The sequence below is a fragment of the Dipodomys spectabilis genome, unplaced genomic scaffold (assembly GCF_019054845.1).
Source record: "Dipodomys spectabilis isolate Male_0828 unplaced genomic scaffold, ASM1905484v1 ptg000069l, whole genome shotgun sequence".
Classification (NCBI taxonomy): Eukaryota; Metazoa; Chordata; class Mammalia; order Rodentia; family Heteromyidae; genus Dipodomys; species Dipodomys spectabilis.
In genome coordinates this window covers 17,214,283-17,239,003 of record NW_024870746.1, presented here as the reverse complement: position 1 = coordinate 17,239,003, position 24,721 = coordinate 17,214,283, and the positions used below count along the sequence as shown (strand labels likewise).

General features: G+C 36.5%; 1 protein-coding gene across 2 annotated transcripts in view; it reads left to right on the top strand.

Annotated features, from left to right (window-relative positions):
- The window catches only part of Kcnk2 (potassium two pore domain channel subfamily K member 2), a 104,123-nt gene extending 88,473 nt beyond the window's left edge, over window positions 1-15,650 (top strand). For both annotated transcript variants that reach the window (XM_042682045.1, XM_042682046.1), the window contains one exon: window positions 15,006-15,650. In XM_042682045.1, coding sequence (XP_042537979.1) covers window positions 15,006-15,323 — 318 coding nt within the window. In that variant the 3' untranslated portion in view covers window positions 15,324-15,650. The remainder of the gene's footprint in view (window positions 1-15,005) is intronic.
- Window positions 15,651-24,721: the final 9,071 nt, after the last annotated feature.

Here is a 24,721-nt window from a genome sequence, read left to right as displayed (position 1 = left end):
TTGCATAAGTTACTTATTATACACGGGATTTTTTTAGGTTCATGCCTACTAGCTACTCAGGAGGCTGAGTTCTGAGTATTGTGGTTCTAAGCCAGCCTGAGCAGGAAAGTCTCCAATTAATCACAGAAAAAAAAGCCAGAAATGGCACCGTGGCTCAAGTGGTAGAGTGCTAACCTTGAGCAAAAGGAGCTCTGGGACAATGCCCAGGCCCAGAGTTTAAGCCCAGGACTGGCAAAAAGAAAAAAAAGGCATTCTGGAAGATCTCTTTTTTCAGATGTTAGGTTGAACCTTTTTTATTTATGAATTGTACCATTTTATGCTTCAAGTATTTTACCAGTGGTAACAGAAATGCAGAGTAATTTTTATGTTCATTTGTATGTAATTGGAAAATAAGTTAATAGCTCCTGCATCAAAGTACTTTATAATTAGTTTTATTTTCTTTAATTGCAAATCATTATATGAGCTTAGTATAACAAAATCTATCTCTTTTGACTATCTTGAAAGTATTGTCTGTTCTAAGACTTGGTGTTATGAAAAGTGACAGTGATAAACTTTACATTGGAAATTGTTTTGGGGATTTCTTCATCAAGCCCCAATACATTATGTTTGCCTGATTCATAACTAAAATTAATCACATTTAACAAAAAAATCAAAACACATTTACTAAGACCACATGCATTTTTTTTTTAAAGGGAAATCAACAAATGGATTAGGTTTTCATTCTTCAGCATAGATGATGGTAAATGAATATATGTGATTGGTTGGGTGACGATGCCATTGTAGCAATTGGAATTATTTGATCACCTTTTACACCATATGTCAATGATTTATTTAGTGTCCATGGATGACAGCTTTTGCTTCAAACTTGATTTGAACTAAGAGAACAGTTTCCAATGAATGGTGTATGTGGTGTCCGTGTCTTTGAATGCATACATACACACACTCATGCATACATACACACATGTACACCACACACATTCACATGTGCAGGATCATATCTGCACAGAACCTTCTAATTCAGAACAGGGAAAAATGTTTATCGTTTCTTCATGAAAAGTGCCAAGTATCAGTACCATTCATAGAACATGTTCAATTTTCTCCCCATCCAGATACATGCTAAGAACACATCTTTCTTCCTCTTGAGTCACATGAGCAAATCTGACCAATGATTTGTGGGCAGAATTGAGTGAGCAAAGGGGAAGGAGATTTCATTGTTCGTGTGCCCCACAGTCTCCATTGGGGGAGTGGATGCTGTCAGCCTGGGCCTCAGAAGCTACAATGAACAGAGATTCCCCTCTGGTTTAGGGATTTGTTGCAAGAGTGAGAAATAGACCTTTGTTGCCTTAGGCCAATAAGATTACTGGGTGGTTAGTTTTGGTAGTTAATGGATTGGTTGGCTATAATAATCATTTGGGTAATTTAAAAAGTTTGTGTGCTGTACTGATAATATAGTCCAAGGGAAGAACTAAAATGATAATATTAGTTGGGATAATGAAGTTTTATGTGCTACCTTTATATGTAAGTCTTGAATTAGTTTCCAAATCTCTAGTGAACTTTGTTATATTATCTGCCTCTATCTAATTCAAGATTCACTAGTAGCTTTATTAAAATAGATGCATCAAAATACAAATTGATGTAAAATAGAGCAGCCTGCTTCTTAAGGAAGCTATACATAGTAGGATTTAAATTAAACAGAGACCAGATATTCCTGTATGTGAAAGTCTGCTTCTGTGCTCAGCCTTTCTACCTCTGTGTCTAATTTCTTTCTGTCATTCAGATATGGCTCCAGGATACTAAATCTGTTTTATATGCAAAGTTTATGTTAAAAGAAATCTCAAACTGAAGTTCAGTTTTATAACACCAATGCAAATCACCAAAGTAATCATATACAAAAGAGCAGAATATTTCTTATATAATACTACTTTTGAAAATTAATGAGTTGAACTATATCATGTTGCTGACATTGGACTTTTTTTTGACCCCAGGAAGAATCTTTTCAAGCCAAGCAATTGTGGCTCATGCCTATAATCCTATTTACTCAGATGACTGAGATTTGAGGATTGAGGTTCAAGGCTAGCCTGGGAAAGAAAGTCCATCAGACAGTTATCTCTGATTAACTATCAAAATGCTGAAAGCAGAGTGGTGGCTAATGTGGTAGAGTGTTAGTCTTGAGCAGAAAAGCTCAGGGACAGCTCACAAGCCTTGAGTTCAAGCCCTAAGACTGGCGGAAAATAACAAAGAACAACAAAAATGAATGATAGTTTCCTGTGATCCAACCTACTCTTCAAAGAACTGTATTTAGAAATGTTTACAAATGTTATCATTTTTATAGTATAATATACCAGCTAGATTCTGGGTTATACATTAGACAAAATCATATTCAGTCAAACATGTATGGCTTAATTTTTATTCACTATTTGACTAAAACTGTACAATATGCTATTGGGATTATAGGCACACTCGAAAGTGATGTGTCTTATCTCAACTTGAAGACAGAACAATATGCTTCACTCTCAAACTCCACAGTTCTCTCCCCATTAGACTTGTCTTCTGTTTCTTCAGAGACACTCCATTCTTCCCTCTGCTCACCTGGCCATTTCATAGCTCTTTCTTCTGTGCTGATACTCTCTCTGGAGCCATTGCATCCATCATAGACACAATTCTTCTCTATTCCTCCTCTAGCAGCTAATAGAAGACTGAACCAGCTTCCGACATTGTAGAGAGCTATGGGTAAGAATGACAGCACAGGAAAGGGATAAATCAGGCAGTGCAGGTCCTGAACCATCTTCTCAGCAGCTCCATCCTTGACTTCCCCTGCCCTCAGCCTTCTTCTTGCTGACCTATTGCAGTGCTCTGGTTATCACTACAAACAAGTTTGCCAGCTGGTTATTTCCTCTCCTGAGTGCAGAGGTCAAACCAGCTAATGACCAGACAGTGCAATGGTAATGTGCATATAAATACATTGTTCCCTGACACAGAGAACTCTTTAAATAATGAAAGGAGCTCACATAGCGGAGCATGTCCTGGTTAGATGCTTGTAACTACACTGCTTCCTTTGGTAAGGTTGTTTTCAAGAGTTAGAGGTAGGTACTTGACTACATATCATGATCAAGCAACAAACAAAGAACACAAAAAGATCACTGCTGTAGTCACTCTTACAAGCATGAGGTTCTATTTAGGAGCATAGATTCTAGCTCCCACCCTGAGCAACAGGCTGCCTACCATCTTTTAAATGTCTTCTCATCTTGAATTTGAAAAGAAAAAAAAGCTTCTCATGTCTTATAGCAGCTTTATATCTGTTATACATAGTTACTCAAACCACTCCAAGTTTGCTGGTTTGGGGCCTTAAGGTACTAAGAATCTTCTGAAGATTCTCTGTTATATGAAATATTGGGAAATCTTACATTACAAAGAAATCCATTTGCAATATGGGACACTCTGGGTCTAAATATGAAGACATTTTTCATGGAATTTCTCACAAATGCTAAGGTTTGTGTATCAGCGGCCCTCTCCATTTCCTAGTGGTTACTTTTGAGAAGGTAAGATATTTCTTTTAGAGAAGGTATTTTGATACATCAAATTGTGTTTTCGATCTTCACTTCTGTCCTTACTCTCATACTTTGAAAACCAGCTTGGGCAGAATTAGCCTAACTATAGATTCAGTTTAATAAGTGTTTTTTGTCTGATACATGCTTTACAAATACTAGCCAATGCAGCAAAAGCATAAAGAAGCTGGACAGAAGAAGAATTGCTTTCCTATTTTGAAACCACATGAGCTACAACATGAGAGATTTGAACTAATGGCAGATTCTTCTAAAGGCAAGATATCTGAGTACAGGAGAAATAAGAATTTCACTGACTCATGTTTCCATCCTCAGAGATGCAGAGCACCAGTGACTTCATACACAAGCCCCCATGGATGGGTTTCTTTGTTCATCCTAGTGTATTGTGTAGGTGGCGTACATTGTGTGAGTCAATTAACTTGGTGATGTAACATGTTTGAGAGGTCCTTAGATTTGCCCATAAGAAGCATATAGGCCAGTGGGCATATGCATTGATCTACTAAAAATTTCTATAGCATAGATACTTTAATGGAGATAAAAGAAGGTGCTTTGTGTTTTGTAGTATACAGAAATAGAAACCAAGTCCAATAAAGTGAAATGGAAAAAAAATCACATAAAGATGGCAGCACCTGACTTTGCTCTTTCTTTTCTGTTTTATACTCAATGTATCAACCAGTCTAGTAGATGTGTCTAGAATCCAGTCCTTTTTCATCTATTCTTTCCAGTACCATTAGGTCACACTGAATTACACCAGGAACTTCCTCATGGGTCCCTGGCTTTTACCTTTGGTCTAAACTCCATACTCAACAAAGATGCCTGAATAGTCCCTTGAAATTGAGTCTGATTGTGTCACTTTGTTGCTTTTTTTTTTTTGATGACTCTCTCTTAACTCAGAGTACAATTCATGCCTATAAAAATAGCATGTAAGGTTCTTCAGAACCCTTCCTTCATTCTTCTGGAATCTTCTCATACTCTTCTCTTTCTCCTCCTCACTAGAATTTATATTTAATAAATATGGTACTTTGACCATTTTTTCTCATTGTCTATCATGAGTCTTTTCATTCATTCCTAACTGCCAATCAAAGCAGAAATAATTTAGATTTATAGTTCTGTATTCCTGGTTCATTGACCCATTAATAGATTGATATTCTCTTTTTTTTTTTTTTGTCAGGGGGCTTGAACTCAGGGCCTGGGAGCTGTCCCTGAGCTCTTTTTGCTTAAGGCCAGTACTTTGGGTAATTGGAGATAAGAGTCTCATGGACTTTCCTGTCTGGACTGGCTTCAAACTTCTATCTTCAGATCTCAGCCTCCTGAGTAACTAAGATTATAGGCATGAGCCACCAGCTGATATTCTTGTATTTACTAAAATTCTAAGGTATTTTGTCTTGCAAAGCAACCAGATATGTGTGAACTATTAGAGATACCAGTACTTTGAAGAGATTTGGGGACTAGAGGAAAAACTTACCTAGAAGTTTGTACCCTCTACTATACAAACAGCACAAGTGACCAACTTGTACATCTAAAGGAAAAGAAGACAAGGAGGCCAGTAAAAGGGAAATGTGGATGATTAATGGAATAGTCAAATGCCCTGAAAGTTGTATTATAAGCCTGGAGATACTAAAATGAAAAACAGGCAAGGAGTTCACCAATTTTACCCACTCTGGTTTAATAGAAGAGATAATGTGGGTATATTTATATTCATCAGTATAAAAATAACAAAAGATTATACTGGCAAGGTCTCAGAGAAGTATATGCCATTGATTCTCCCTGAACCTTTTTACTGTCCCAGATATTCCTTGCTTCTTCTATACTGTATAGAATAAGATCCATACAATAACCAGAGCAAGCTATATAGAAATGTATCACAGTTCAGTGGTCTGTTACATGAGTAGGGACAAAAATAGGTCAAATTACGTTTTCTAAGGCATGAAGTGATAGACTAAGTGCCAGATGTGAAAGACAACTTGCCCAAGGAGATTGACAGTGGTAGTGAAGGGTGCCATGCCATTGTCTATCTTGGAAGAGTTCTTTCTTCTTATGTAGTTGGAGAGTAAGTGTTTTGGACAGCTCCCATGGCCACAGGCAGGGAGTAGCCATTATGTATCCATTGTGCTTCCAGCCAGATACTATTGAGAAGCATTAGTTGAAAGCATACAGAGGGTTATAGCTTGTTGACTTTCCATTCACAGTGGAAACTTTCCATATTCTGTGTTTATATTCAGAGGCTTTCCTTTTCCTTATACCCTAAGCCATCAGGAGATGTAGCTGGATAGGCTTGGATACACCAGCCTCTGAGTGTAAGCAGTCTCATTCTTGCAAGATGGGGAGTTAGCCCTGCCTTCCTGCCCCATCCACAGTATTTTCATCACGTCCTATTTTATTTCCTGTCTTTTCTTTTGGTTTCTTAGGCAGCCTCATTACAGTTTAGCCAAGCTAATGAAAATATAGCAACATGCTTGTTAGACAGAGCATGTTCCGCTTAGGGAACAGCATTTCTGTAGAACTAATTTGGAGGTGCTATATTTGGTTTGAGAAGGCAGCTGTGAGCATTTGCTCTAAGTGCCTGAACATTTTACATTATTAGCCCCTCTCTGCTACTTTTCCGTGTCAAAATAGGATGGAGAACATTTCTGGTTTTGCATTATTTTCCGAAAACACATGACTACTTTTATTTTTAATTCACATTTCTGACTATTCCTGAAAGGTTTTTTTTTTTTGGTGCAGTTATAAAAAGTCAAAAACATGGTTCATTGTATTCTGATTCAAAGTTGACAATGAAAGGCATTTTATGACCTAGTACTTTAAAAAGTAATCACAAATACACAATACTTATTTATCTGTTAATGATGTACAATAATAGAGACTAATGTAAAAATGTAATATAGAGAGCAATGTTATAATATTAACATATATACAATGTTACTGCCTATAACATTTACGTAAAATACACTATACATATTTAAATATAGGCTGTATAATTTGTGTAATTCCAATGGAAAGATATTACAAGGTACGAAATGCAGACCACCACGTAAGATTTTCCAATAACTTCAATAAAAGGTAAAATAAAAGCCCAGGTAGAGTTATTTTTATATTTTCTTAAATACATGTGTCCAAATTATTATCATTGTGATATAATCTTCTTGTGTAAATTTTTAGTACTCGAAAAATGATCAGTAAGACATTTTATTTTTATACAAAATATAGTGGACTGTACACTTCAAGTACATCTCTTAGCAGAATGACCACATTGGAAGGGCCACGGTAGTAGTGGCCACTTAAGTGGACTACCCAGCTACAGACTGAGATTAGAATCTCTGGCAATAATTTGTCTTACACAACACTCCTCCTTCTGGGCTAAAGACATGACATAGATTGCATTTTCCTCCTAGAAATTTCATTGTCTTTAATCAACATCACTTGAAGGAGTAAGCAAGAAAATGAAAAATGAGCCATGAAGACAGTGAAAGGAATGTATAGATTCATGTCACTCACTGTCTCCCCCATCTGAAGTTAAGCCTTAGATAATACCTTTGTGCTTCCTATTTCTAAACCTGCAATTTGTCCAGTGTGTATAAATGAGCTCTCACATCGAGAATTGTAGAGGATTTCTGTGACGGTTGACCACCCATACCACTGCCGTTGTATATGTGGGAGTCTATTTTCAAGAAGAATTCCTGGAAGCAATTTCTCCTTTAAAAAGAAGTTGGAAGAAATTTTTTTCCTGAATCTGCTTAGATCACATGCATATTTTCTTCAGCATTACACTTTGCAAAATTTAAACATGAAAAATATATTTTTAAACCAATAGAGCATATATTCAGAGTTAAATGCATTAACTTCTGAAAACAACAACAAAGAGCCATGAAATTAAGACTTGTTCTTTTCTCACTTATTATTCACTTCTTGTCTTCCTTTTTACACTCCTAAATTCTCCAGCTGCTCATCTATAATTTATACCAACACTATTCTGGTAATACATTTGATCAGAGACTGATTTAGCCAGGAAAGAAATAATTTTTCCCATGACTTTCACAGAAAAAAATAATATATGGTAATGCTTGGAACAGAACTTCCAATCTGCTTATTTTTAATGCTTACAAAAAGTACTTCTTGGCCTTAAAATTTTAAATAATCTCCTTTGTCTTTCAAAGTATATTTTGAACATTGATATGTTTGATTTACATATTCTTACAGTCTTAGAGTAAATACTTTAAACACAAAATAGTTGATTTCAAGTATCAGTTTGAAAAACATTGGATTGAGGATTCAATTTTTCACTGCTCTATTTGATAACCTGCAATGACTACTCTAACAGGAAATATGATAGGGAAAAACCAGTAGCTGTAATACACTGATCTAGTAGTATGATGTCCAAGTCAAGAGGAAATTCATAGGGTGCTGGGAGACCACAGAAGCAATGTTGTACAGGGGACTGTTTGAATAATGAAGGAAGAAGTCAAAAGGGGACCACTTTACTAATTCACGGATAGACCAAGTGTCTATAAGCTTCAGTACAGTTATAGTAGAAGATGGTAGAGGTAAAACATCTAGAAACAGTAGAGTTGTTATCAGAGAGTACATCCAAGATACCAGAATGTGAATATTTACCTACTGTAAGGGTACTGTGCCAAGAATGCTTGTGGGTAGAGCTTGAGAAGGCAGTGAGCCATTCATATGGAGATGGAAATGACCATGGCTGTGTGACTAAGAAAGGAAATATTTTATAAACCACCCACTTAGTTATCATTTCAAATTTAGCACCACATACATGGGACCTGATACCCCACTCCAGTAGTGTCCTATTTAGACATTCCAGTTCTAGTCCATCATGTAGACCATACTAAAACCATTTTAAGTCTTTGATACCTTCTTCAACTTCACCTGCATGGCTCATACATCATGAGTTCTGCTAACTCTATGACTAAGACATGTACAAATGTTTACTTCTACACTCTAGCCCCACACCACTATATCAGCTCTACCATTTTAGTCTGCCTAATCCACCACTACAGTATCTTAACTACATGTACTGCTTCTAAATGTCCCATCCATCCATCCACCTAGCCATCCATGCACCCATCCATCCATGCATTCATTCATTTCTTTTCTCCAGTGATTTACAGATTTTTACTATGAATTATTATTCATAAAAAAATGTAGCTTTTGTCCAGGTGCTGGTGGCTCATGCCTGTAATCCTAACTACTCAGGAGGCTGAGAACTGAGGATGATGGTTCAAAGCCAGGCCAGGCAGGAAATATATGTAGCTTTTGAACCTGGGCCACCATTACATATTTATTAATGTGTTACAGTGATATGCTGATGTGTTCCTGTGCTAAAATGTTTACTGTATACTTAAAATGGGTGCAAGAAAAAAATAATGTGAAAAGATGAACAAAGATGAAATAGTTTGTAAATAAATTAATTGTATTTATCAATACTGCAAAACCTGTTGTTTAGCTCTCACTAAAATTAATAATAGCAATATGATTTGTAAGCTTTTTTGTTCTGTTTTGTTTTGTTTTTCATAATAGGTGGATTTAACACCATGTTACTGCAAATCTTCATTATGAGAAGTAACATTTCTCACAACCCATTCCAATGGGCTTCTGAATCATGATATTCTTTGACAGTCATGGCATTCTTGCAATGTTCAATGTTTTTTTCCTCTCTAGTATCAATCCTATGACGATCCTAAATTGATTTGATTCCTTGTAGATTGATTTGAGATTGGTTTTAAGGACTTATGATAGATCCATGATATGCTTGGTGAGTGGTCTCCAAAAAAGCATACAGAACAATCATTTCAAAATCAATTTCTTTGACTGTTCTACCACTTTTAAAATTGAAGCCTCCATTTATAAGCAGCAATGTTGAATTTGTGTCATGTGCCAGGCCAGCAGTTCTTAACATTTATTGAGCCACATGCTCTTTGAGAATTAATTAAGAATTGTGGTTGCAACTGGGTTCCTCTCAGTTTCATCTTCCCAATGGAGACCTCAGTGTTCTGTTCACTCCCCCCGATGCTCTGATACATTCAAGCAATACCCTGGCTTGGATGCTTGGTGAGCTTAAAGGAATAGCCAGACAGAGCTTACAAAGTAACTGTGTAGGAATCTACCTTGTCCATAGGTTGCAAAACTCCTTGAAGGTAGTAACACCCTATTACACAAGAGAAACTTTAAAGTGAACAACTGACACTTGACCAGAGCTCCCATCCCCCTGACCTATATATAGCAACAACCTATATACTAGAAAATGCAAGATATTTCAGATTGGTTTTTCTTTGAGTGATGCCAAGGTTTGGGCTGATTTCCTTAATATACATATGTATATGTATAAGTATACATATATGTATATATGGCTTTTGATTACTTAGGTATAATTCCAGTCCAGTAGTGAGAAATTACACTTCAACCATGTCACTACACAATCCTACTTGAGAATTGAGAATATTCAGCTGAAAGACTACCAGTGATTAAAGCTTCCAACCAATGACTTGGCATCAGTTGCCCAAATCCTCATGTAGGAATACAAAAAAATGTGAAATAACAAGACTTTAGGACTCCATCACAGTAGCACACATCCATGATGGTGAAATGGATGAAATACAAGACAAGAAATTCAAAAGAATGACTGTAAGGACAATGAACAACATTTAAAAGGTTATAAATAGACATCTAAGTGAATCCCAAGAGAATATAAGTAACAGCTGAGCAAAATAAGGAAGACCAAACAGGAGATGCAGGAGGAAATCAATAAAAATATGAAGCTCCCATAAAAAAAAAAATCAAGTGAAAATGAAAAACTCAATAAATCAAATATAAAACACAGCTGAAAGTCTCACCAATAGACTAAACCAAGTGAAAAACAGAATATCAGGCTTAAGAACAAAGTAGAGGAATTAGAGCATTCAGATAAAGAGAAAAATGATATGAAAGTATGACTGGCACATACAAGATGGGACACCATTGTAAGACAAAAACTATGAATGATGGGCATAGAAGAATGAGAAGTACAACCTAAACACATAGAAAACATTCAACAAAATAATAGCAAAACATTCCCAAATCTTGTAAGAGAAGTGGTCATTCAAATACAAGAGGCTTTTAGAACTCCATGTGGACAGGATCAGAAAACCTCTCCAAGTCATATTTTAGTTAAACCAATAACTATACAGAACAAGCAAATCATATTGAAAACAGAGAAGTCCCATATCATGTATAAAGACTGCCTCATCATAAGAACTTACTTCACGAGAGAAATTATAAAAGCACGGAAGGGCAAAGAATGATGTATTTCAAGCCCTAAATGATATTGCCAAAGTAAACTCTACTGTATCTAGGAAAGCTATCACCTTATAACTGGAAAAGAAACACACTATTCAATGATAAAACTAAATGAATTTATCACTACTAAGACATTTCTGCATCAGATATTTAAAGGAATCTCACAAACAGAAGAGGAAGATAAACGCTGTCAATATACAGGGAAGAAAAAAATCTCTATTGACAAGTAAATAAACAAATGAGGATTAGGAAAGAAACACTAAAACAAAATGACAAATCTTGCTACAAATCTTTCAATAACTCTGAATGTTACTAGCTTCATGTCTCTAATCAAAAGACACAGACTGGGGCTCAATGCCAGTGGCTTAAACCTTTAATTGTACTTACTCAGGAAACAGATTAGTGTGAAGCCCTAAAGTTCAAACCCAAGTACTGCCAAAACAAACAAACAAAACACTGACTGCTCATTTGGATGATAAACAAGACCCAATCATTGGTTGCCTACAAGAAATGCACCTCACTATCAAAATTTAACATAGCCTTCAAATGAAAGGACAGAATAAGATATTCTAAACAACAGAGCCCAAAAGCAAGCAAAAGTAGCTGTACGCATATATGACAACTCAGGATTCAAACCAAAATTAATCATATAAGACAAAGAAGGTCACTTTATATTAATAAAGCAAACAATCCTTTAAGATGATATGACAGCTGTAACTTACATATATCAAATGCCAGTACACCCAATTTTGGACAGAAAGCAATCACAGTGGTGATGTTGATTAGGCATGTGCCCTACTCACTTTTTGCCTGGACTCTCCTGGACCATAAGTGTCCTAATTATGCTGCCCATCACAGCCAGAATGACGCGCCCATGCCTCAATGTCTAGATTTTGTTGTAGTAGTTGTTGCCATGGGTCTTAATGAACATTTTTGTCTGGGTCTACTGGGAGCCACAATCCTGCTAACTTTATATGCATAGCTGAGATGATAGGCATGAACCACTGTGTCAATCTATTGGTTGAGAGAGTATCTTGGAAACACTTTTTCCAGGCTGTGCTTAACTCATACGGATCATCCAGACTCCCCCCCTGAAATATGTAGATTTCTGCATTGTCTTGACAGTTAAATGAGTTACTATGACTCAATCTTGTTTCTGTGTGGAATTTTATTTAAAAATCCCACAAATTAGCCGGGCGCTGGTGGCTCACGCCTGTAATCCTAACTACTCAGGAGGCTGAGATCTGAGGATCGTGGTTCAAAGCCAGCCCGGGCAGGAGAGACTGTGAGACTCCTATCTCCAATAAACCACCAGAAAACCGGAAGTGGCACTGTAGCTCAAGTGGTAGAGCGCTCACCTTGAGCTGAAGAGCTGAGGGACAGTACCCAGGCCCAGAGTTCAAGCCCCACGACTGACCAAAAAAAAAAAAAAAAAAATCCCACAAATTACTTTTATTGCTTCATGAATTTTAATATCCCAATCATTACAATGCAATGAGATTTTTTAAAGGTGGGTGGGCTCCATCAGGTCACAGTTAAAGAAACCCCAATTCCAGAGTGATGGGGAGAATTTCAAGGATATTCACTATTAGAAAAGATTTAGTGCCATTGTACTTAATCTTACACATTATGTTAGCACGTGTGGCATTAAGAAGACCAAGCATTAGTGCCTAAAAATAGTTCAGGTTAAAGAGACTTTATAAATATTGCATTTATTTCTTGAAAACCAGAGGGAGGAAAAATCACATACAGTTTTATCAAGATAATGTGACACTTAAGAAATCATTACAGATTTTTTAAAACCCAATTGGAAAAGAGAACAATTTATATTGTTCCTTTTAACAATGCATTTCAAAGATACAATGAAATGTCAATTCTTTAGCAAATGAATGTGTTAATTGTAAGGAATTATAGTCCAACAACCACTGAAAATGGAATGTAAAGTAGGCTTCCAATTATTTTTACAAATTTAACCATGGGTGTTTTTCAACTCAGGTAGCTCCTTTTAATATTCAACTTTCCTCAAAGCATTAAGGTACATAAGGGCTAAGGTATGAAGACGGGGTTTAGTTCCAGCTATCCTGCCTCTCCAACAAAATTAGATAGAATGAAAACATCCCTACCATTTGATCCATTGTTTCCAACTATAGTAATAATTAGTATACATTAGCAAAGATATAGATACAGGAATATTCACTGAAGTATTGTTTCTAATAACCCACACATAAGACAGATAGACAGACAGACAGAAAGAAAGAAAGAAAGAAGAAAGAAAGAAAGAAAGAAAGAAAGAAAGAAAGAAAGAAAGAAAGAAAGAAAGAAAGAAAGAAAAAAAGAAAGAAAAGAAAGAAAGGAAGAAAGGAAGGAAGGAAGAAAAAAGGAAGGGGGAAAGGAAGAAGTAATAGAGAAAGAGAAAGAAGAAAAGGAAGGAAGGAAGGAAGGAAGAACAGAAAGGAAGAAAGGATGGACAAAAGAAAGAGAAAGGGGGAAAAGAAATGGAAGGAAGGAAAGAGGGAAGGAGGGAAGGAAGGCACAAAGGAATCAAGGAAGGAAGGCCTCACTCAAATATTCACCAATAGGGGAGTGCTTAAATGATGCCTGTCCATCATCCCCGGGAATGCTAAGCAGATGATTAAAACTATGAGAGAATAATGAATACTAACATGTGAAGAATAATAACTAAGAAATTAGACAAATAACTAAGAAAAAAGACAAAACTTCCATTTTCAAAACCAGGTGCTTAATATATGACCTTTTTTTAAAAAAATGTTTATGATATCAAAGATGGAAGAGGAAGAAAGACAGAAAAAAGCAATATGTGTGCATACAACTATTGATTATGGGGCCAATTTCTTTTCTGTAACCTTCCAAAGAGAATTATGAAACACGGACTGCAAAGGATATTGAGTTTTTGAAATACATTCACTGGACATTGTGGTTGGATGTATGCTGTGGAGATATCTCCTGCTTCACAGTGGAGGAAATGACAAATCAGATAAGATGAATCACTTACCTGACTCTGGGCATTCATTGAAAAACTGGCCTTGGATTTTATAGGGCCCCATATGAAACAGACTTGACAGTTCAAATTACTCTGATTTCCCTGAAGGCAGAGACAAAATATTTTGTAACTTATTTAAGAAATAGTGAATTCTTAACTGGGTGATGGTGGCTTATGCCTGTGGCTCACACCCACATCTGAGGATTGCAGTTCAAGACCTGTAGAAAAGTCTTATCTTCAGTTTACCACCAGAAAACTCGAAGTGGCACTGTGGCTCAAAGTGGTAGAGTACTAGCTTTGAGCAAAAAAGCTCAGGGACAGTGCCCAGGTCCTGAAGTCAAGCCCCATGAGAATGACAAGAAGGAAAAAGAAAGAAAGAAAGAAAGAAAGAAAGAAAGAAAGAAAGAAAGAAAGAAAGAAAGAAAGAAAGAAAGAAAGAAAGAAAGCAAGAAAGGAAGGAAGGAAGGAAGGAAGGAAGGAAGGAAGGAAGGAAGAAAGGAAGGAAGGAAGGAAGAAAGGAAGGAAGGAAGGAAGGGAAGAAAGGAAGGAAGGGAAGAAAGGAAAGAAAGGAAAGAGAGAAGGAGAGAAGGAAGGAAGAAAGGAAAGGAAAGAGAAAGAAAGAAAGAAAGAAAGAAAGAAAGAAAGAAAGAAAGAAAGAAAGAAAGAAAGAAAGAAAGAAAGAAAGTGAATTCCAAAAACAGTCATAGGAGATTAAAAACAAATTTCTGGTAGACACTATTTCTAGATTCCAAAACCTAGATTTTTGGATAGCACCATCTCATTGGAATTCACCAGACCCCCTGGATTCCCATTCCAGATTATTTTTCCTCTTTTTTACTGCTTCTACTATGTCTTACTACTTCCCACCCAAAGTCTTCATTAAGTTCCACATATGGAATAAGTACAAATAATCCAATTAAAAATATCTAATGACAGCAAGTGCTGGGGACATTAATTGTTAGGGCCATGTCTGTATAGAAGACGATCATGCCTTGTCATACTTGTCTAATTACATCAGAACATCAGTCTTACAAATGGCTACTCCTGTCTTCTTTCCAAAGCCCCCGATCAAAGGAAGAGGAAATAAGCCACACGTGGTATTGATCTCCATGCTAATGTGTCCTCCTCTCTTCTTGTCTTCTGTTGTCCAGGTGGGAGAATTCAGAGCACACGCTGCTGAATGGACGGCCAATGTCACAGCGGAATTCAAAGAAACCAGGAGGCGGCTGAGTGTGGAGATTTATGACAAGTTCCAGCGGGCCACTTCCATTAAACGGAAACTCTCTGCAGAACTGGCTGGAAACCACAACCAGGAGCTGACTCCCTGTAGGAGGACCCTGTCAGTGAACCACCTGACCAGTGACAGAGATGTCTTGCCTCCTTTACTGAAGACAGAGAGCATCTATCTCAATGGTTTGACGCCTCACTGCCCTGGGGAAGAGATAGCTGTGATTGAGAACATTAAATAGCACTCTATGGGATGAGCCGTAGGCATAGCCGTAGGTGAGGACTTCTCTATGCTCTTTGTGACTGTTGCCGTAGCATTCTAAACGTTGTGCATGAGCTCAAAAGGGGAAGCAAAGTAGAGACACCCATTATGGTCATCTGCCACTGAGAGAAGTTGGATTCCGGAGCCAGTGCTCTCTTTCTGAGGAGGCTTTGTGAGACACTCCACTCGATTGACCAGTGGAAATGGACAAGCCACGTCTGATGCCTTTCTGTGCCCAGACTGTTTTCCTCTCCTCCCCCGTCCCCCGCCACCCAACCATGTGCCATCAAGGCCTCAGAATGAATTCTTGTTTATGGTGATAATGTAGCTTTGAGGGATCAGTCCTTAACTTTTCAGGGTCTACCTAACTGAGCCTAGATACACGGACCATTTATGGGTGACAATGTTTCTTTTTGTAAATGGCAAGATATTCTTATGCAGCCTTTTACCTAAGAAATTTTCTGTCAGTGCCTTATCTTATGAAGACACAGAACCTCTCTCTAGCTAATCTGTGGTTTCTCCTTCCCACTCCCCGCCCTTAGGCTCACTTCTGCAGTCTTTTGCCCCATCTCTTCCCTTTGAGTACTATACCTTGCTGGAAAGAGTGTGTAAAATGACTGAAGTTGTGATGTCCGAAGAAGGAATAGATGCCAAATTAGAAGGACATTGAAGCAGCACTCAGAAACTCTAGTGTGAAAGGCACTGCGGAGAAAGGAGGTGCAAAGATGGTCCTTCTGAGTATTTATTTGACTCAGGTACCAATGGTACATATATGTAGTGAAATATTACCAGGCCAATAATGTTGGCTGCTTAAACAGTGCATTTTTTTCTCCCCCTTGGCAGTATTTGGAATTTACCATTTATGAATATACATTTTTAAAGGTGGAAGAAAAACATTTTCATATATAATGATCAGACAGAAGAAACCTGTTAAAAACAGGTCCTCCTACTACAGGTGATTTCAAGCAGTTGGTGTGAATTCATTCTGATGGAAAGAACACAGCAAAATAATATGTGATGAGTATTGGCTAATAACTATTAAACTGCCGGCTTCTATTTGCTTTCTAATGTATGAAAGGCTTCTGTCATTTTCTTTTCCTGAAAAAAAGATGCTCAGTGAGAGGGGGCAGATTTCCAGAATTTCCTGGGTCCCTCTGATTGGATATGAGAGAACATGCTGGAACTGGGGTCACTGTGATTTTGCACATGGAAAAAAATGCAGAGTGCAGGCATGGTTCATCTCTGGCATAAGAGAAAACGCTGTTATAGCACAATTTAAATCTTGAGGTTTTTTTTTTTTTTGAGGTAGAAAAGGCTGATAGTCCTTTTTAGTTTATATCCTATGATTCTTTGGATGTTTCCAAGATGGAGAAAGTTTTCAGTAATTGCAACCAAGTAAATTGCTACCATTCCCTTTATTTTCCTATGTAGATGTGCTGTACATTGTGTATATATAATATATATAATTTTAAACACAGAAGGAACATGATTTCCATAACTATAATTGAAAAACTGGTTTCTTTTCCTTTTTGGGGGGTTGGGAGATGCATACATAAATGAGTGGAATTCATATTAAGGTCTTAACAAAATAAACCCAGGATGTTAAAAAAAGAAAAAAAATCTCATAGATGCTTATTTTCCAAAATTGAAATTTAAGCTAGAAATGTAAATATTTAGTTAATTTGTTGAAGGTACTTTTGTAAACAAAAAAAATTCTAACCCCAAATTATGGAAAATCAGGCTCTTTTTGAGCAAAATCTACGCCCATTTTCCTCAATAACTGTTCCAGAAGTTCATATGGTGAGATGCACCATGTATAAACTGTGAATTGTATTGAAAAATAAAGTTTTTAATTAAAGACAGAATTTTCTGGGTGTCCTACTTGCTGACGAGAATGTAACTCTATGAGTCTACAACAGTAGAATTGAACTAAAAGATATTGTATTTCTTGCTAATTTTTGGTGGGGTTTGCATTTATAAATTTCAAGAGGTTTTATGGTTCTTTGTTTTTCAAGACAGTCTCATTATATACCACAGGCAAGTCTCAAAGTCTTTCCTCTCGTCTCAGCCTGTGAGTGCTGGAATTGCAGACTGTACATCATGTCTAGCATCAAGAAATGTTTTTGATACAGCAAACCATCTTTGATAAATATATGCAGAATATTCTTCTTTGGAAAGTATTACTCAATATATATATACACACTAATATGTATATGTATATATTTCCAGGTAACTTCTGTTACACTATGGTATATTTATGTCACTCAATCATTGTTAGATCTTGCCTTGAAATGGCAGTAGTCTGAATACTGTGCACAAACCAGTGATTGCTTTTTCTGTGAGAAAAAGTCAGTCAAGCATCCTGGCACTAATGAAGCTTAATATAGGCAGTTGCCTACTTAAAGATAATACTTTTAATAAATAGTGTATTTCTATGGATCAAAAAAGACAGTTGCCAACCACTCTTCTAGACCTTATACTTCAAATATTTTGACAACTTATCTTGTCAGAATCCTACATAAATTTATTCATTTACTTTTAACTACATATTCAATAAACATTGAAGAACTGTTCCTAACATCCTTAGAATTAGAAAAAATTTTACAAAGCCTTTATGTTATACCAGTTTATCAACTGGTATATTTTACTTACTCATATAGGAGAGAACATTGATAAAGATTTGACGTTGCCTTGGATTTAATAATGAGTTTAGTTTTCTTTTGGACCAGTATTATTGTAAGTACTTTTGCTTTAAAGCATATTTGAAAAAACAATTAAGTACTAGAATCAGAAAGGATAAGAAATTTCTTGACCTGTATTCTTAGACATGGAGCACAGATAGTGTTCTTTATCTACTTTTCCATGGTGTGTTGATTTCTTCCCATTATTTGCAGAAATCTACATGCTTTACTCCATAGTTAATGTCATGCACCCTTTTTTCCCCTGATAATAGTATAGTCGTTCAATGCAGAAAATGTGAAATTTCTAAAGCTAAAGGGAATTGAATCTTGGCCTTAAAAAATCCAAAAACCCCAAAATATAAAAAAAATCCCAAGGAAGCATTGTATAAAGCTTTGTTTCCTTCTCAGATTCCAAAAAATACATGTTACATAAGAGAGATCAAATCCCACTGAACTTTGCCTCAAATATCAATAGAATTCTTTGAACCCTGAGGCTAGGAGTTCAAAAAACTGAGGGAAATTTCAAATGAAATTCAAAAAGCTCAATTTGCACATTTTGAAGATTCTCAATAGTCTCAATTTTTTCTTTTCTTTCGTTTCTTTCTATCTTTCTTTCTTTTTTTGAATTACACTATTTCATAAAATCATACTTTGTCATTTGCATTTCTTATTAAAGTGTAAGTATAAATTTGTTTTTGTATAAAGAGGTCTCTATTTGAATCTTATAACCCTATTAAAATTAATATTTGATTTTTGCTTTAGAATGACTTTGCTAAAATTTTCTTTTAATAGTTAAACTCAGCTTGCTTTGAACATGCTCATGAGTTGGTCCCAGTTACTTTTTTTATTTATTTTTTATTTTTTTATTTTTGGGTCCAGTCGTGGGGCCTGAACTCTGGGCCTGGGCGCTGTCCCTCAGCTCTTCAGTTCAAGGCTAGCGCTCTACTGCTTGAGCCACAGTGCCACTACTGGCTTTTTTCTTTTTGCTCATGTGGTGCTGAGGAATAAACCCAGGGCCTTATGCATGCAAGGCAAGCGCTCTACCACTGAGCCACCTTCCCAGCCCCAGCCTAGTTATTTTTTGTGGGAACTTTTGAAGGTAACTTCTTGTTATCTTGTTGTTCTATTTTTTATTTTATTGTAAAGGTGATGTACAGAGGGGTTTCAGTTACATAAGTCAGGTAATGAGTACATTTCTTTTTGAACAGTGTCAACTCCTCCCTCATTTTCTCCCATTTATTCCCCTATGGACCCCTCTCACCCTGCCCCAAGTTGTAAAGTTCATTTCCAACATAGTGTCTAGTGAGTATCACTGTTGAATTGGTTCACCCTTTGTCCCACTGTTTCTTTGATTTCCCCTTCCCTTCCCCAAATAAACTTACATATAAGACAGAGTACAGAAATAACAAAACAGTAACAACAGGAAATAGATCAAAGGAAATAAAAGACAAAAGAAATGACTACAAACAGTAAAATTAAAAAAAACCCTCTTGTTTCCATTACTTGGAGTTCATTTCCATAAGCATAATTTTTTTTGGGGGGGTCTGGTCATGGGGTCTGAACTCTGGGCCTGGGCACTGTCCCTCAGCTCTTCAGCTTAAGGCTAGCGCTCTACCACTTGAGCCACAGCGCCACTTCTGGCTTTTTTCTTTTTGCTTATGTGGTACTGAGGAATCAAACCCAGGGCCTCATGCATGCAAGGCAAGTGCTCTACCACTGAGCCACCTTTCCAGCCCCACCATAAACATAATTTTATATGGTCATATGCACATAGCTATTGAGCCCTTGTGATCCTCTCCTAAAAGTATCCTCCTTTGTTCTCAGTGTGCTAATGATTGGAGTACTCTTTAATTAATCATGTCCACGTGTAATTATTTGTCTTTACTATCCATTGGATTAACTTGTAGGTTATAGACATATTCTAGTTATTACAAATGAGGCAAAATATGCAGCCTGCGTTTCTTTGGGTCAGGCTTACTTTGCTTTCCAAGCCTTTCCATTTCCTTACAAATGGGGCACTGCCACTCTTTCTGATGGAAGCATAGAATTCCATTGTGTATATATACATTTTCTTGATCCATTCGTCCACTGAAGGGCATCTGTGATGATTCCATATCTTAGAGTCACCAACAATTGATGTTTGTTTTTAGGTTAAGTAGTATTTGTTTGATGAAGTTGGATGCTCCAACATTTGGTATATAGATATTTAGAATTGTTATATCCTCTTGTAGGAGAGATGCCTTTATTAGTATGTAATGTCTTTCTTTGTCTCTTGTCACTAATTTTAATTTGAAGCCTATTTTATCTGATACTAGGATTGCAACTCTGACCTGTTTATGGGGCCTATTGCTTGGTAGATTTTATTCCAGCCTTTCACTTTCAGATTATGTTTGTTATTGTGAGAAAGAGGTGTCTCTTGAAGACAACAGATGGATGGACCTTACTTTTTGATCCTCTAGTCATCTATGTCATTTACTTGGAGAGTTAAGTCCATTAATACTGAAAGTTGGGACTGAGAAGTGTTTGGTAGTTCCTGCTGCTATCCATCTTCTTAGGGGCTGTATCTCATCAATTCTTACTATCTTTATCTGGTTCTCTGACAATATCATATTCTTGTTGGTTTTCTATGTGTAATATGTCTTTAAGTATCTTCTGTAATGCTGGTTTGATGGAGATAAATTGTTTCAATTTTTCCTTGTGGAAGGTTTTATTTGTTGTGAAGAAGAGCTTAGCTGGGCACACTATTCTTGGTTGGTAGTTGTTTTCCTGTAAAGCATGGCATACCTCATTCCAGGCTCTCCTTGCTTTCATGATCTCTGCTGAGAAATCTGTAGTTATTCTGATTGTTTTTTGTTTATAGGCACTTAATCTTCCCTCCCTGACAGCTTTAAGGATCCTTTCCTTGGTCTCTATTTACCTTTGCAGATTACAATGTGGTGGTGACATGTTCTGTTCTAGTCTGGTCTGTTTGGGGTTCTAAAGACTTCTTGTATCTGAATGGGCCTATCATTTTGGATGTTCAGGAAGTTTCCTACTAGAATTCTGTTAAATATATATCGTATCCCTTTACCTTCCTTCTCTTGACCTTCCTTAATAGCTTAAATTAGGTCTTCTGATTGAGTCTTAAAGCTCCTGTAAGGAATTTTCTTGTTTCCCTGATTTGTTCTGAAAAATTGTTCTGTCTCTATAATATCTAGACTATTTTCAATTCCAGAGACTTTCTTCTGAGTTGTCTAATCTGCTATCAAGACTTTCTGCTTTGTTTTTTATTTCCCTGCATTCTAATTCAATTCAATCTCTTCATTGAGCTTTGTTTTAGTTCTTGTATGGAGTCCTTTACTTCCTTGATTTGAATTTTTCAGTATCTTTTCTCATATCACTTATCAGGGACTATTTATTCACTGAACTCCCTTTACTTCTTGTGGAATTCATTTACCTTTCTGTTTGTGGATTCCATGAATTCCTCTATAAATTAGGTTAGTCTCATCATGCTCACATATGGTCTTCTACAAGATTTCTACTTTTTCATTCCATGTATTTATCAGCAGTATTTTAATTGTATTTTTAAATTAAATTTTAATTTTATTGTCAAGGTGATGTCCATAAGGGTTACAATTACATAAGTAATGTAGTGAGTGCATTCTTGTCAAAGTTGTTACCTCTTCCCTCATTTTCCTCCCACTTTCTCTACCCCTCCATCCCTCCCCACCCCAAGCAGTACAGATAATTTCCAACATACTGTCTTGTGAGTATCACTGCTGCATTGGTTCCCCCTTTTGTCCTTTGTCTCACCATTTTTCCCTCTTCTCTTCCCTAATTCAGATAAACTATATATAATACCCAGGGTACCAAAATCAAATACAGTGACAACAAGGTATAAACCATAGGGGGAAAACACAAAAGAAAAAAAGAAATCACATAGTACAGTAAGAACAACAACAAAGAAAAACCTCTGTATCCATGTCTTGGAGTTCATTTCACTTAGCATCATCTTATACGGTTATATGTACATAGCTATTGACCTAGTCTTCTCATCTGCTAATAGTATACATCTAGGATAGTCTCAGCAGTATTTTTAGAGCATTTTGAGAACCATCTTGAATGTCTTTCATTGACTGCTCTATTACCTGGTTATTTTGACTTGCCATTTTCCTTCTGTGTCTATGGTTTGTTCTGCCCATTTGGAAACAAAAGTAAAGCCAATACCACAACAGAACACAGTTTTAAGTTAAAAAAAAAAAAAAAACACAATCCAGAGCCCTGTAACTGCACAGACTTTAGAGGTTCAAACTCATGGATAGGTATTCCCCTAACAGTCTTCTTTTCTTTGTTTGGGGAAGGGTATTATGGTTCAGGAAAGGAGATTATTATATATATTTTTAGCCAGTGAGCAAATCTGTTGTAATTGATAATACAATCTGAACCAATAGGATACAGGATGGGCCAATTAGACATAGTCAAAATGGAAACAAATACAGACAATTTTGGATGAATGAACTAAATACCAAGGAGAGCAGGACCAGAAATAAAGAAAAACAAGTCAAAGTGAAATTAAAAAAAAAAAGATATAATAAAAAATAGAAGGAGGAACAAATAAGAATAGAGGAATAAAGAAAGAGAAAGGAAAAGAACTAAGATGCTTCTCCTTGGTGTTTGGACTGTCTGTGATGTGATGAGTTGTTTCCATATCCTCCTGTGGCCAGCTGGGATGAGGACTCTTTCCTGGTCTTTAAATTCTCTCTGAAGGTAAGTGGAAAGCCTGTGGACATGCTGTCTCTTTGCTGCCACCACTGCCTTTGCCACAGCTACCCAGGCCACTGCCTCTGCTACCACAAGCAAGTGCTTAAATCTGTCTTCTTGTGCAGGCAACTTGTAATTTCCTTCATTGGTATAAATCTCTGTATAATTATAGCTTACATCGTGGCACCCTAAAATTCTGCCCCTTCAGAGAGAGCTTTGTTGGTACCCTGTTAACTTTCTGCCATCTCTCGTTTCCCTTCTCTCCTGCTTTTAAAAATGCAAACATCATCATGTTAGTTTCCAGTTTAAGGGTGTAGCTTGTCTTTTATCATTTGAGGAGTAAACCAGAGTTTTTAAAGTGGTACACAAAGTTTCCTTGTGCTTGCTCTATGCTAATCTCTTTAGTCTCATTTGTATCGTCCACTCCTTTCTGTAGATTCATCCTCTATACTTTTGTCACATTGGTGGTCCTGCAGTCCTCTTCGCACTAGAATGCTTAGTCTTACTCATTGGATTTTTTTTTTAACAAGCTCTCTTCATTATTAGGTGCCATCTCCACTGTAACTCTGTCTGATAAATCTTTCCAGATGCCAATTCAAGTACCTTGCAATATTATTCGTAAAATTCTTCTCCTTTCATTCAGTTCATGATTAAACATTATCACTATTTTTTTATTTGTCATTTGTATTGCTACAGTGAAACTCATTTTTTATGGCTTACTGTTTCATTCCTAGACGCTAGCATAGTGCATTAGGTAGTAGCTTCCAAAGAATCCATGACAAATGAATACAGACAAAAATAGGAAAGCAAAAGTTGGAAAATGGCAATGTGCTTATCTAACATGAATGGGGCCCTGGGTTTTAACCACCCCAGGGATTTAACCACTGTGACAGTTTAAAACATCCTTGTATATAATATCCTCAGATTTCTCTATCCCACAAGCATTAATTTTCCCTTTCCTAGTGGTTTACTAGCAAATTTGATACAAGTATCAGTCACTTCTATTAACAGACAAGTTGATGCTGCTTAGTAACTGTGCATCTAAGTAAAAAAGTCAGTTCTTCAATGAGGGCGACTAGCTGTTTACCCTTACTACTTATCAATAGGGACTTTGTTTGCATTTCCAAATTTTGACTCCTTGTAGATGCTTATTAAAGATGTTCAATTATAATTTAATTTTAACATTCACTTGGGATTAACATTAAACCATTTTCAGTAATATTAATAAATGGGGGCCGTTTAGTGGAAGAAAGCTGAATGTGCATTTATTATCCTTGCCAAATAAAATCCAACATTTTTCATGCTTAAACAACTATATACACAGTCTGGGAAGGATTCCATTATTTGGCATATGAGCTTCATCCAATAGAAAATATGAGTCATGACATGATATAATTTTAATATTAACTCAGAATAAATATTATTTTTTAATCAACTGATGCCTGACTTGTGTAGATGATATCCCTTTTTGTTAATATGTAGATGATTTTGCACTATATTGTGTTTAGAAAGCACCTTAGACTTAAATATTATCAACATTAGACTGTCTATTTCTGGAGTTTTTTTAAAGTTTTCTTTAAAAAATTTATTTTTGTAGTACTGGGCTTTGAATTCAGAGTCTTGTGCTTCCTAAACAGACTCTTTTACCCCTTAGCCATACCTCCTACCTAATTATTGCTGGCTATTTTTGACATAGGATCTCACTTCCTGCTTAGGTACACACCTGGTCATGATCTAGTTATTTTAGTCTTCTCAGTAGCTATAATAACAAGTATATGCCACTTTGTTTTACTCTTTGTTGTGCAAGGGTCTCAGGGACTTACATTTCTACCCAGAATGGTCTTAAACTATAATCCCAACAGTCTCAGCCTCCCAAGTGTCTAGGATTATAGGTCCAACCCACCAGTTCCTAGTTTATTAGAAAATTCTAAAAAGAGCATCATTAAGTGACATTGCC